Consider the following 12,643-nt stretch of genomic DNA (forward strand, 5'->3'; position numbering starts at 1 on the left):
CTTTACTGAAGAATCATGGCTAATATATAAAGAATGACAGAATTATAAAGTCACCATTTTGCAGTTCCTAGTAACATAAGGGACCCAGGTAATGATCATCAATGACTGACTGAAAATGATTACATGAAAGATGGATGAGTAACTTTATAACTATCAGCTAAAATAGGCTGGTAACACTTGGGCTCACTTATCAATCTTAATCACTAGATGTAGGACAAGCAGTATGTGTCTCCTCATGTGACTCATTAGTGCATTAAGCATTCTTACCTAAAGACTGAACCTGATCTACCAGTTTATAGGAAAGTAGCCTCTACTACCAGTTTGTAGGAAACACGGAGGAAGATAGTTACTTTCTCTTTCATGAACAGATCAGTGTTCAGAAAAAACCCTCATGCTGTGATTGTGACATTTTAAATTGTCTCTTTCCCAAACTTAATGAAAGCATGAGATGATATGGTATATGATTAAATAGCACACTCGCTGTTTGATCTTGGATAATTCATTTGTTTATACCACAGTTTCTTAATCTGTCAAATGGGACTAATTCTTAATTTCACAGAGTTACAGTATTATCCTTTTACTCAGATAAACAAGATGTTTTTCTTACCTTATCCAAGAGGTGTATTATCATTGGTACAAGATTGGCATCAATTACTGCCTGAACCTGCTGCTGATTTCCTGCGGTGATGTTAGAGAGGAACCACACTGCTTCCTGTAGAACAAGACCCCTTCAATATTCCTCATTAAAAAATAAAACCTGCATCTGAACTAAGAAAAAATACATTCACTACAATGTCCAAATTATTTTATTATGGAATGAGTTCCATAATAAAAAGCTTAGGAATCTGAACTCCCCTATCCCCTTTCCATATTTTTTTGGACAAACTGCTAATGGCCCTAGTCTAAGTCATAATGAACTAATAACAAATTCTCAAAAGCAATGTTCCCAAACACTTATACTCAAAAGAAGCTTGGTTGAACAAATACTAAGGAACTAATGAGCTATAATACAAATACAAATCCTAAAACAACTGTGAACGAGATTCAGCATCCTTCTCACATGATGTGCTTTATTCGCTATTCTATTCTGATCAAGAGTCCTAGCCAAAGCAGATAAATCTCTCGATTTTCCGTGATAATGGAGACACGAAAAATGAAACAATGGATTGTTTTAGTATACTTATTTGTAATAGTCGTTCATTGCACCGTTTCTCTCCAGAGGTAAAGCAGAATCGGATGTTTGATTGCTTTACTGGTCTACATTTTTTTTAAACCCCCCTTTTTTTGGGGGGGGGCATTTGTTTATTTAATGGAGGTACTGGGGACTGAACCCAGAACCTCATGCATGCTAAGCATGCACTGTACCATTGAGCTATACCCTCCCCTTTGGTCTACCTTAATGATCTTTTCATGTTACCCTTTATATCACAACAGTGCTACTTTTACCAAGATGATTACAAGTTTTTTTTTAAACCAGTTTCATAGATAATAAATAAATGCACACTGAAATCACAAAATGAAATAAGACAAAATATCTACCTATGTGGGATATTACTATAATTTACCAAACTTAATAAATTTTCAAACATATGAATTTACTAAAGGGAAACATTTTCTCTGTTTTAAAAAACTAGTAAAGAAGTTTTACTCCTAGTGTGCAGCAGGCTCTTCTGGATCAGATCACAGGACCATATTTAATGAACCTGTTAGAGATTTTAGGGTGCTAGGCTACTCAGGTGAGCTGTTCTTGGGTTATAATCATTGGCAATGTTGTAATCAACAACCCATGTATTTCTACAACAGCCTCAGATGCACTCCAATATCAGCATCACCAGTCAGTGCCCCCTTTCCATAGCCTACACACACACACACACACACACACACACACACACACACACACACACACACACACACTCACTCTCTCTCTCTGTTAAGTAGCTTTAAGTATTAAATTTTTACTAATTACTTAACTTACATATTAAAAATTTCCAATCATACAATATTCAACACCCAGTTATCTCTATTTCATCATTTCCAAGAGAGCCAAATTTGCACTGGTTTGTTTTATATACAGAAAATCATGTACTAATTCATGTTATAAAGTGTAAAATATTCTATCTTCTCTTAATTTTTTCCCCAAATCCCTAATTTTACACATTAAAAACTGCTACTTTATATACTATTAAATAGTATTTAAAAGTGCTTACTTTATTAATTTTCTCTTTGGGATGTGTCAGAAGTGCAGGGAAGTGTGAAAGAGCATCACAATTCAAAACTACTTGTGTTTGCTCATCAGTTCCAGTAACAATGTTGCCCACAGCTCGAAGTGCTGCCGTCTGAAACATAAAAAGATTAAATGAGATGTTGTTCTATGTGAAATATTCCTTATTACCACAGAGGTATGTTAGGCAGGTTATGAAAGATACATTCATTCATTCATGCCAGCCTATCCTTTTTGAGCAAGCTGTGTCCGACGCTGATTTAGAACAGAGGAGTGAATAGGACAGACACAAATTCTAGCTCTTACAGAGCTTCCATTACTGTAGGAGGAGACAGCTAATAAACAAACAAGAAGGATAATTTTAGATAGTAATTATGGCCATAAATAAAATACAATAGTACCAGTTTTTGTGTGAACATGTGTTTCCAATTCTCTTGGGGAGATAACTGGGAGTATCATACGACTTGCTGGGTCATATGATAACTCTATGAGTAACTTTTCCAGGTACTGTCAAACTTCCCAAGAGACTGCACCATTTTACATTCCCACCAGCAGAGTCTGAGGATTCTACTTTCTCTATATCCTTGCCAACACCTGTTACTGTCTTTTTGATCACAGCCATCCTGGTGGGTATGAAGTGGTACTTCATCATGGCTTTGACCTGCATTTCCTTAATGACTAATGATGCTGAACATCAACTCATGTGCTACTGACCATCTGTATGTTTTCTTTGGAGAATGCTATTCAAATCTTTTAAACCATTTTTAAATTGGGTTGCCATTTTCTGTTGTTAAGTTGTAAGAGTTCTTTATGTATTTTGGATAGAAATTTCTTTTCAGATGTATGATTTGCAATTATTCTCTTCCATTCTGTAGGTTGTCTTTTCACTTTCTTGACGGTTTCCTTAGAAGTTTTTAATTTTGGTTAAGTCCTATTATCTTTTTTCTTGGTTGCTTGTGGTGTCATATCTAAGAAACTACTGCCTAATCCAACGTCATGTTTTCGTCAAAGAAAAAAGGTTTATACTTTTAGCTCTTATATTTAGGTGTTTGACTCATTTTGAGTTAATTTTTTAAATATGCTGTGAAGTAGGGATCCAACTTCATTCTTTTACGTATGGATATACAGTATTCTTGAGCCATTTGTTGAAAAGACTATTCTTTGCTCACTGAATTTTCTTAGCACCCCTGGTGAAAATCAACTGACCATAAGTAAATGAGTTTATTTCGGGGCCCTTGATTCTATTTCATTGATCTATATGTCTATCCTTATGCCAGTATCAAAAAGTCTTGTTTCCTAGCTTTGCAGTCAAGTTTTGAAATAAGAAGTCCTCAAACTTGGTTCTTTTTCAGGACTGTTTTGGCTATTAGCTTGTAAGTTTCTGCAAAAAAAACCCCTGGGATTTTAATAGCAACTGCATTTAACCTGTAGATGAATTTGGGGAGCACTGCCATCCTAATAACACTAAGTCTTCCAATCCACGAATATGGATGTCTTTCCACTTATTTAGGATTTTTAAATTTTTTTCAAAAATATTTTGAAGTGACTCAGCTTCTTTAACAAATCAATAGGGGAAAGAAAAAAAGGAGAAGAAAGTTACAGAGTAGCAGAAACCTGAAGACAGCTACCAAATGCAATGTGTTGACCTTGTTTGGGTACTGATTTAGTCAAACTGAAAAAAATATGAAGCAATCAGTAAAATTTGGATACTGAAAGGATTTTAACATTAATATTTTTTAAAGTGCTCTAACGGTATTGTGGTCATGTTAAAAATATCCTTACTTTTTGGAGATGCAAGCCGAATGAAATTATATGATATCTGGGATTTGTGTCAAAATAATATGGAGGGGAAGGAAAGAAACAGAGAAAACCTACACGGTTCACTATACTATTCTTTCTGTGTTCCTAAATTATGGCATGAAAGTTGAAAAAAATGTTTTAAATCTCTATTAGTTATCAGGCAAAGTACAGAACATTAACTTTCCTTGAGAGCTGGCTAAAGTAAAAGTACAAGCTCTATTTTCCCAATGAAGCCCAGAAATAAAACTGAAGATGCATTCTGAAAAAAACAAAAACAAAATACAAACCAAAAACCTATAGCAAGACATAAGTACCACATTCAAGAAATGCAAACTTAATGATAAGAATCTGGTAGGAATGTTTTAAATAAGCCACAAATGCCTCCAAATGACAAATTATTCTATTAATCAATTCTTTCTGAATTTAAAGTGCTTTAAGTTTTAAGGCAGTGGGTTTCCATTCTGACAGTATATGAATATAACCTGAAGAGCTTTTGAAAGCCCAGGTTCCCAGAAAATACCCCAGATTTACTGAAACAGAATTTCTAGGAATTATACAAGAGAAATAAACTAGATTTTTAAATTTAAGCTTCACATAGTTGACTTCAGTGTCCAGCCAGGTTGATAAATAGTGAATCAGGTTAACAGCTTTTCTTGTGCTATTACCGTATTTTACAGACTTTCAGTCATTATAATATTAAAGCTCATTATTTACCTCAGAAGGGTAGGGAGAGCTTTCGGCAACTCCCTTTGCCACTGTAGTTTGACAGTTACTGCTTATAATATTTGTGTAAACTTTTCACCTTCTCTTTTCTGGCTCTTTTTAGATGAAGGTTCTTTGAGATATTTATGTGGAAGGATTTTAAAAGAATAAAAATTAAAGAAAAATATTTTAAACAAATGAAAGGAAATAATTTGGGAAGCCCCTAAGCACCATATTTCAGTACAAAGCCTTTATTGTAGTGCAGTGGAGCTATACATTAACTAAACTTGCCAGGTGCAGTGGAGGAGAGTAAAAAAGGACAGCTGGGGAGGAGTAGAAGAGTGGAAGAAAAACAGGTAGAGTAGGAAAAATTAAATTATCAATACTTACTTCAGATGCTACCCAAGGTGTTATATGAATTGCCCTGGTCTACATTAGAAATTGGTACTTTACAAAGAAGTAAACTTTTTTGGGGGGGTGGGGAGTAGTTTGTGTTGAACTATAGTAATCTTACCTAATTTTCTCCATTTTCAAAATGAGGATATAGTAACTCGATCTTTTTATCATAGATTTGTTGTTATTAGTTTAAAAATATACTTTAAGCTACTGAAATTGTCCATGTTTGAATGTCATGAACAAATAGTGGTAAGAAAAACTTACATTTTTATAAATAAAAACTCACCTGAACTTTAACTTCCTGGTGGCTGAGCAGAGGAACCAAATGAGGGACTATTCCAGAGTCTATTACCATCTGTATCTGTTCATTGCCAGCATCAGTAAGGTAAGACAGGGCCCAAACTGTATCTACCAGTATCTAATGAATAAAATAAAAATTCAGATAGCCTCTGAACATTTTCTCATTTCAAAAATTCTTAACCATATGAACTAATTTATGATTGTTACACTACCTTCTTTCTTCTCTTCTCTATCACCTAAATTCATTAGAATCTTAATCTTCTCTAGTATAACTAAACATCATCATCTATGAGTCTGTATCAAGTACGTGCATCTTTTAGTCATATTTAGGATATTCAGGTTAATAATGATCCTGATCACAGACTGGTATTTAGTCTTAACTCACAAAGATACAAACACACTACACAGCACATAAAATAGGAGAAAAAGACATTCTCTTCCTCAACTGTGCAGACTAAGGGATAACAGGTCAAAGGACACTGTGGTAAACGTATGTAGTTGGAAAGAGTATACGTATCCAACATATGCAGTGGTTCAAAACATCTGGGCTAGGTGAATATATTCAAAGTGTTCTCACATCAGTACCATGTTGTTATGTCTAAAGCCAATACTCCTGTATTAGGATTACAGTATTTTCATCTTTTCTAACCAGTGTGCTTTGCCTTATAAAACTAGAGGCAACTTCCCAAATAGCAGCAGTCTCCTACAGCTGCAGATCAAAACAATGAAAGCAATCATAGGTCAACCTGTGAGATGTATAATCAAAAAACATGTTCTAGAAGAAAGAAAAGAAGGAAAGAAAGAAAACAAGGAAGGAGAGAAAGAGGCAAGGAGGAAGGGAAGGAAGAAACGAAGAAAGACAACAGGTAATTTATACCAGCTGCCAAAACCACTTAAAAAAAAAGAAGCCCCTGTAGTTAACTTCTAATTTGATCATATTTTGAAGTATAGCAGGCCACTGCGTTTCATCTCTCTTTGTATGTTAAGTCCTAATTAGAAGTTATGCAAAAGGAAGTATGACAAACAACTGTTAAATTGCTAAATAATAGAATTATTGACAAAGACACAAGAATAATTGTGCCTGACTCTTTACTTCCAAAGCCTTTCTGGGATACAGACTCTGTGTCAAAAGACAAGCCAAAAAAGTCTGAAACCTTTTAAATCCTTTTTTTCGGGGGAGGAGGAATACTTAGGTTTATTTATTTATTTAATGGAGGTACTGGGGATTGAACCCACGACCTCGTGCATGCTAGGCACGGACTCTACCACTGAGCTGTACCCTCCCACCAAAACCTTTTAAATTCTTAACCAACATTAGGTTTAAAAGGACCAAGAAGCTCCTAAAAGAAGAGAACAGCAGTTTGCCATTTTTCCTTTCAGAAATTCAAGAAAGTGCTATGGGTATTTTTAATGTAAAAAGAAGACACAAAATGAAAGAATTCACACATATAAAGTGGTATCAAAATATGTGAGACAACTAAATTTCAACTTACAAAAGTAACTATTTTTTTCTTTCTGGAGTACCAACATATGCCAAAATTTGTTGTTACAGGCAAAAAATTTCAAGTTACCTGGGCATGACTGCATGTAAAATTCAAATACATTTTTAGACTAAATATGCCATTAATATGCTCACATCAGAATCACTTCTTTATCTGCTATGATAAATTTATTAATTACAACTATAGTGTAATTTCAATGTTTCACTTATGGTTTGTTTGAAGCAGTTTTATTTTACTTTGTTAGCCTGATTTAAGAACTTGTTTTTAAGTATTTACCAAAACAGGTTTTGTTTTTAGTAAATATTATTATTTAGTAAAACATGCGACTAAAAAAGAAAAATGCAAACTGGCTTGAGAAATTCAAGATATATTAAGAGCAAGAAAAATGGAGTTACAATCTCAAATGTACTGAGGTATACAAGTAGAAAAAACACAATACATCTTTGAATAAGGTCAATCAAGATGTCTAGTTTTCCAGTAGAGTTATAAGCTTTGAAATTAATATTTCTTGAAACTACTTTAAAAATAAAATATTAACATCTATAATTTAATTGAAGAATTTGGCTATAAGAAGCCAAAACTAAAAATTGCTTACGTATGTGTGTGTGTGTGTGTGTGTGTTTGTGTGTTTTAAAGATCCTAGACTATCTGGGGCTACAAAAAATATCTCTAGAGCAAAGATCACGTTCATCTAATGAAGTCTGTATATTATGCCATTGCTTGATGTAGTATAATTCTAACTTTAATTTCTTCCATATGCCTTAGACAGATCCCGGCGAAAGGTATTAACCCTATAAATTGTAAAGAAATGAAGGAGCTTGTCAAAAATTGATGATTATACCAAACTGTTTTTAAAGAACCACACAAGGTTCTGATTGTTGCTATGCATTTTATCCAAATGATTTCCTTACTTATTACATTCCCAGCTCTTCTAACACACTGAAAGCTAGATTGACTTTGTAAACACAGTAGTTTTCCACCTCATTCATACTTCTTGTGTTGCTTTTTCTTTGCTATCTGTATTAGTAAGAATGAGCAGAATGTATTTATTATATTTAAAATCTAGTCTGCACTGATTTTTTTTTTCCTTGTTTGGAAACTCAAGAATTCTCTCTATACCAAGTAAAGCCGCTACCAAAGTCACTATAAATGAAGAAGTAGAATAAAAATGAAATTACTGATGAATTACTGAAATTACTGAAATGAAACTAATGTTCATGGTTTGGTGTGTGTATATGAATACAAACCCATGCACAAAAGTACAAATGCTTCTCTTTAGCATCTTTCATAAAAATACCACTAAGTGTATGTGTTCTCTCATTGATCAGGCTGTCAAAATGAGCTTTCACAAAAAGCTCATGAACAATCAAAGATATAATCTTAGTGAGAGAGATCACTTACTGGCAACTTTAAGAACTTCTGATGTGAGTTTTTAGAACACTAATACATACATTTATGCACACACGTCATTGCTGAAACCACAATAACAGGTTTGATTTCTTTACTGAAATTGTGTTTTGTGATATGGGTAAACACAGAGTAAATATAAAAATACCAAACTATTACAGCTCCTGAAATAGAAAAAATCTGATCGAGTACATTGACACAATGTCCAACATAACATTTTCTCCCCTATGTCACAAGTGCAAGCCCTAGATATATATACACAAAAACATATATGATGGGAAGCATTTACTCACATTTACATCTGTGTGATGAATTAAAACACAAAGAGCTGGAAGAATCTGAAGAGAGAACCATACAGATTTTTAAAAATACATAGATTAAAAACATACACATAAAGATATCTACTTTAGTTTAAAAAACAAAATAAAAAAATGCTTGTTTACCTCCTGAATGGTTTCCATTGGGGGTGGTGGGTCTTTGTGGCGACATAAGTTGACCATAACCCAAGTAACATTTCTTAAGAATGTTATAGGAATAGATGGACTTATGAAGGAGAGCAAAGGTTTCACAACTCCAAGACTTATGACATAATCTCTACACTGTGGCCCATCACCTGTAGGAATAGGATTTATCAATTCAATAAAATATGTTGACAATAAGCAATTTAGAAAACATAAAGGACTTGGTTCAATATGCTGCTTCCTGTATTTAACCAGATACACTGTTCAGTTTTATATAAAAGTTTTAAACAATAAATTAGTTCACATTTTAGGTCTCTGAGTTACGAGAAGCAATATAAGGTACTAAGACTTTTTTTTGCACATTATTCACATATCAAGGCTTATAAGCTGTTCACCTGTAAAATGTTCTTATGCCATCTAAATGCTAGAAGCCTAAGGCTTCTTTAATGTACTTTGTGAACAGAGAATTGTTGCTTTTTATCTTCTCTCTCAATGGTATTCTTCAGTTTAAGAAACTTTCACATAATAAAAGACATACTGAAATACTATTACAGAGAAAATATTTGTAGAATTAATACTGATGATCCAGTATCAAAGCATAAAGAGTATTAATTATAAATTACTCTATGCACTTAGAAACTATACCAGAAAAAGGGAGGGAAGGGGGAACCAATACCCCTAGAGCAGTGGTTCCCATTGTGATTTTTTTGGGCCCTATCCCAAATCTACTGAAACAGAAATTCTGTGAGTCCAGGATTCTGTGTTTTAACAAGCCCTTCAAATAATTCTGATAATAGGCTAAAGTACGAGAATCACTGCCCTAGAGAAGTGCCAAATTTAATTTTTGCGTCCAGAGTGTCACTGTAACTTGTTGTATGAAAGCCAAACTGAGATATTATATTCTGTAAGTGAAAAAAAAAATGCAATTTAGCATTTAAAGATAACATGATTGTTCTTTTTGCATTCATGTATTCTAATTAATTCTACAATGTCACTGGAATTAAAAACCAAAGACCAAGATATTGTGTCAGTATTTCTAAATCTAAACTTTGGTATAAAAGTGAGGGACTCTGGATACACAAACAATAGCATTCCTAATAGTACTTAACATACCATATGCCAAGAACAGTTTAAAGGGAAATTCTCCCATTTGAAAACTCCTTATTGTGGGACACTAACCAACCCTTGCCTTCCAACTTGGCCCCCAAAAGGGTAATGAAGAGGAGGTGTGTCAAAGTAAAACTGATTACTTCCATTTAAGAACAATTAAAAAACAAAATCTGTTGCAAAAATAAACTTTAATGTCATGGGACATAGAATAGTTCAGATTCCGGATTTTTTCATTCTCCATTGGAGGACAGGTTTTAAAATTTTTGAGTTTGGGTGAAGTTAGGCTCTAGTTATAAAACAAATTCCTGAAATGTTGGAATTGTCTTTAATTATTCTTCCTACAATTATTTATCAGAAAAAACCCAAAAGGTATGCTAATCATGGTCAACATTTAATGAGACTATCTATAAGCTACAGATACCTCCTGTATGAGGATGGCCTCATGATGATAGTGGAAAACACTACTACATTTTACTGTACTAAAATCCACAAGATACATTAAAAAATTTCAATTTAGATTCTTCTTAGGACTGCCATTATAGAGAAAAATTTTGGTTTAAGTTCTGCCTTTTTTCTTATTTTCTACGGTAGTGGAGAAAGTTGAGGAATAAAATGAACCCTAAGATAATAAAGGAAAAACTAAAAGACTTAAATCATATACATATTTCACAATTATTCAAATAATTAAGAGCTAACTATATACAAAAAGATATAAAGGTATCATAAGCAACAAAAATGTTCATTCTGTTTACTATGGGTTTATACTTAAACAGCTATAATATCTGTAAACTATTTCACAAAAACTAGTACTGAAAAAGGCAAACTGTTTTTCCTTTCAACTACTAGTAGTATTTACATGACAGCACATGATAACAATTGCTGGACTAGTGTTACAAGGTTTAGACAAACCTATGATATTTCCCAAAGCCCACACTGCTTGCTCACAGACATTTTGATGGGGTGAATGGAGAAGCCTCAGGAAAAGTGGCACAGCATCTGAAGGAGGAAAACATAAGTTATCACTTATGTTTGAAGATACTGTTGTATGTCAATTACATATCTCAGTAAAATTTTTAAAAAGGTTAAAAATACTGTATCTAAACCAAAAATCAATCTTGTTTCTCTGTTGAAACCTCAAAAGAAAGAAAGCTATCAAAAATGTATTTAAAATATATCCTTATTAAATAATTTTCATTAGAATAATAGTAGTGGAAAATTTCTAATAGACTATTCATCATCAAAATGACAGTTTTAACATATCGACAAAATGTTAAACTAAACTGATAAAATTTCATTTACAATTAAACCTGGATTGAATTCCAATTTTAAGATTAATTACTTATAGATTCAGCATTATCTTCAAATTTGGAAAAAAAATTTAATTGTTGAAGTAACTTTCAAATATAAAAATTTAAATAACATCACATTGGTCTTTAGCCAGGCCAGTGATTCCTGTGCCACCTTCTGAATCAGAAAATGATTCTGTTGCTTAACAAGGATGAGAAAAACAGAGACAGGTTTAACAGAATAATATTGCACTGAACAAATGATTCTTCTATTTCCTTTCTTCTTTCTGATATTGCTTTGAAAACTGCTATTTAAGTACATGTGGATCAATCATGCTTACTTGTAATAAAAAGTAATTCATTTATCTATTACTTTTGGTATATTAAGACAGACTAGCAGTGTTAAATTCTAAGCCTCTTCTAATCTTTAAAGAACAAAAAAGAGAAAGGAAGAAGAGTGAGGGATCGTCTTGAAATCATAAAATTTACTGAACAGTCAACTATACAAAACAAAACAAAACCAAAAAAAACAAAACAAAATCAAAGACCATTTGAACCCCAAATTATCTTTTCTATGTAATATTATAATACAAGTGTTTACAGTGCTTACTGCTTATAGTTTTGTTCCTCTTCAAAATCATGAAGAAATTATTGCTTAAGATTTTAACAAGCTTAGACAAGTATACTGCTTCCAAACTTGAAAGGGATTTTTAAAAGTATTTTCTTTAAAATTATTAATTTTTTTGCTTAGGAAAAGAATCAAATGGTATTCATGAAAACTCAGGTTATTACTTCCAATAATTATTTCCCACTTACATTTCTTGGAACACAAAGACAATCAATCTTATAATGACAATGAAAAAAAATTTGCAAGCCATTCTTTTATGTAGGACTACTTTATAAAAGATTTCCCCAAAACGTATGAGGGAAATCTCATTAAGAGAGGCCAACAGGTAGTAGGACAATGGAAAAACACCTTTATTTATGTGATGCCCTATAAATAAAGTTTAACTACAAGAATGTAACCTGCTACTATGATTAGGAAATGTTCTTAGATTCAGAATCAAATGCATTTTTGGAAATGGAAAATGTCAGTCACTGGGACAAGATGACCAAAGTAACATACTTAATTTGGCCTATTTCAATTACCCTGTGTGTTACAGAATAGCTAACATTTTATAATACAAATAACTCTATTCTTTTAGGAAAAGCACTGTTTTTTAAAAAATTAACTTATTTGAAAATTACATTTTTGTCTGTTAATAACCAACTTACTAGACTGAACTACTGCTTGAGTTTGTTCAGAGGTTCCAGATGCAATGTTTGTCAAAGCCCATGCAGCTTCAAACTGTAAAGAAGGACTACAAAAAAAAAAATAATAATTTTAACAAGTAGGGATTTTTATATTGGCCCAAGTATCTACAAACCATTCCTCCCCTCTAGCATTTTACATTAAAT

The 12,643-nt window shown here is 32.8% G+C and overlaps 1 protein-coding gene and 1 non-coding gene across 2 annotated transcripts in view; both read right to left on the bottom strand.

Annotated features, from left to right (window-relative positions):
• Nucleotides 1-607: 607 nt before the first annotated feature.
• The window catches only part of KPNA4 (karyopherin subunit alpha 4), a gene marked incomplete at its 3' end in the record, with an annotated part of 43,565 nt that continues 31,529 nt past the window's right edge, over nt 608-12,643 (bottom strand). Inside the window, 7 exon segments of the mRNA XM_064492500.1 lie at nt 608-712; nt 2,208-2,336; nt 5,406-5,537; nt 8,622-8,666; nt 8,772-8,941; nt 10,809-10,895; nt 12,461-12,546. Coding sequence (XP_064348570.1) covers nt 608-712; nt 2,208-2,336; nt 5,406-5,537; nt 8,622-8,666; nt 8,772-8,941; nt 10,809-10,895; nt 12,461-12,546 — 754 coding nt within the window.
• LOC116155838 (small Cajal body-specific RNA 7) lies at nt 1,671-2,037 on the bottom strand. The gene has a single exon (XR_004139733.2). It is a non-coding gene; the product is annotated as a small Cajal body-specific RNA 7 (non-coding RNA).

The sequence above is a fragment of the Camelus dromedarius genome, chromosome 2 (assembly GCF_036321535.1).
Source record: "Camelus dromedarius isolate mCamDro1 chromosome 2, mCamDro1.pat, whole genome shotgun sequence".
Classification (NCBI taxonomy): Eukaryota; Metazoa; Chordata; class Mammalia; order Artiodactyla; family Camelidae; genus Camelus; species Camelus dromedarius.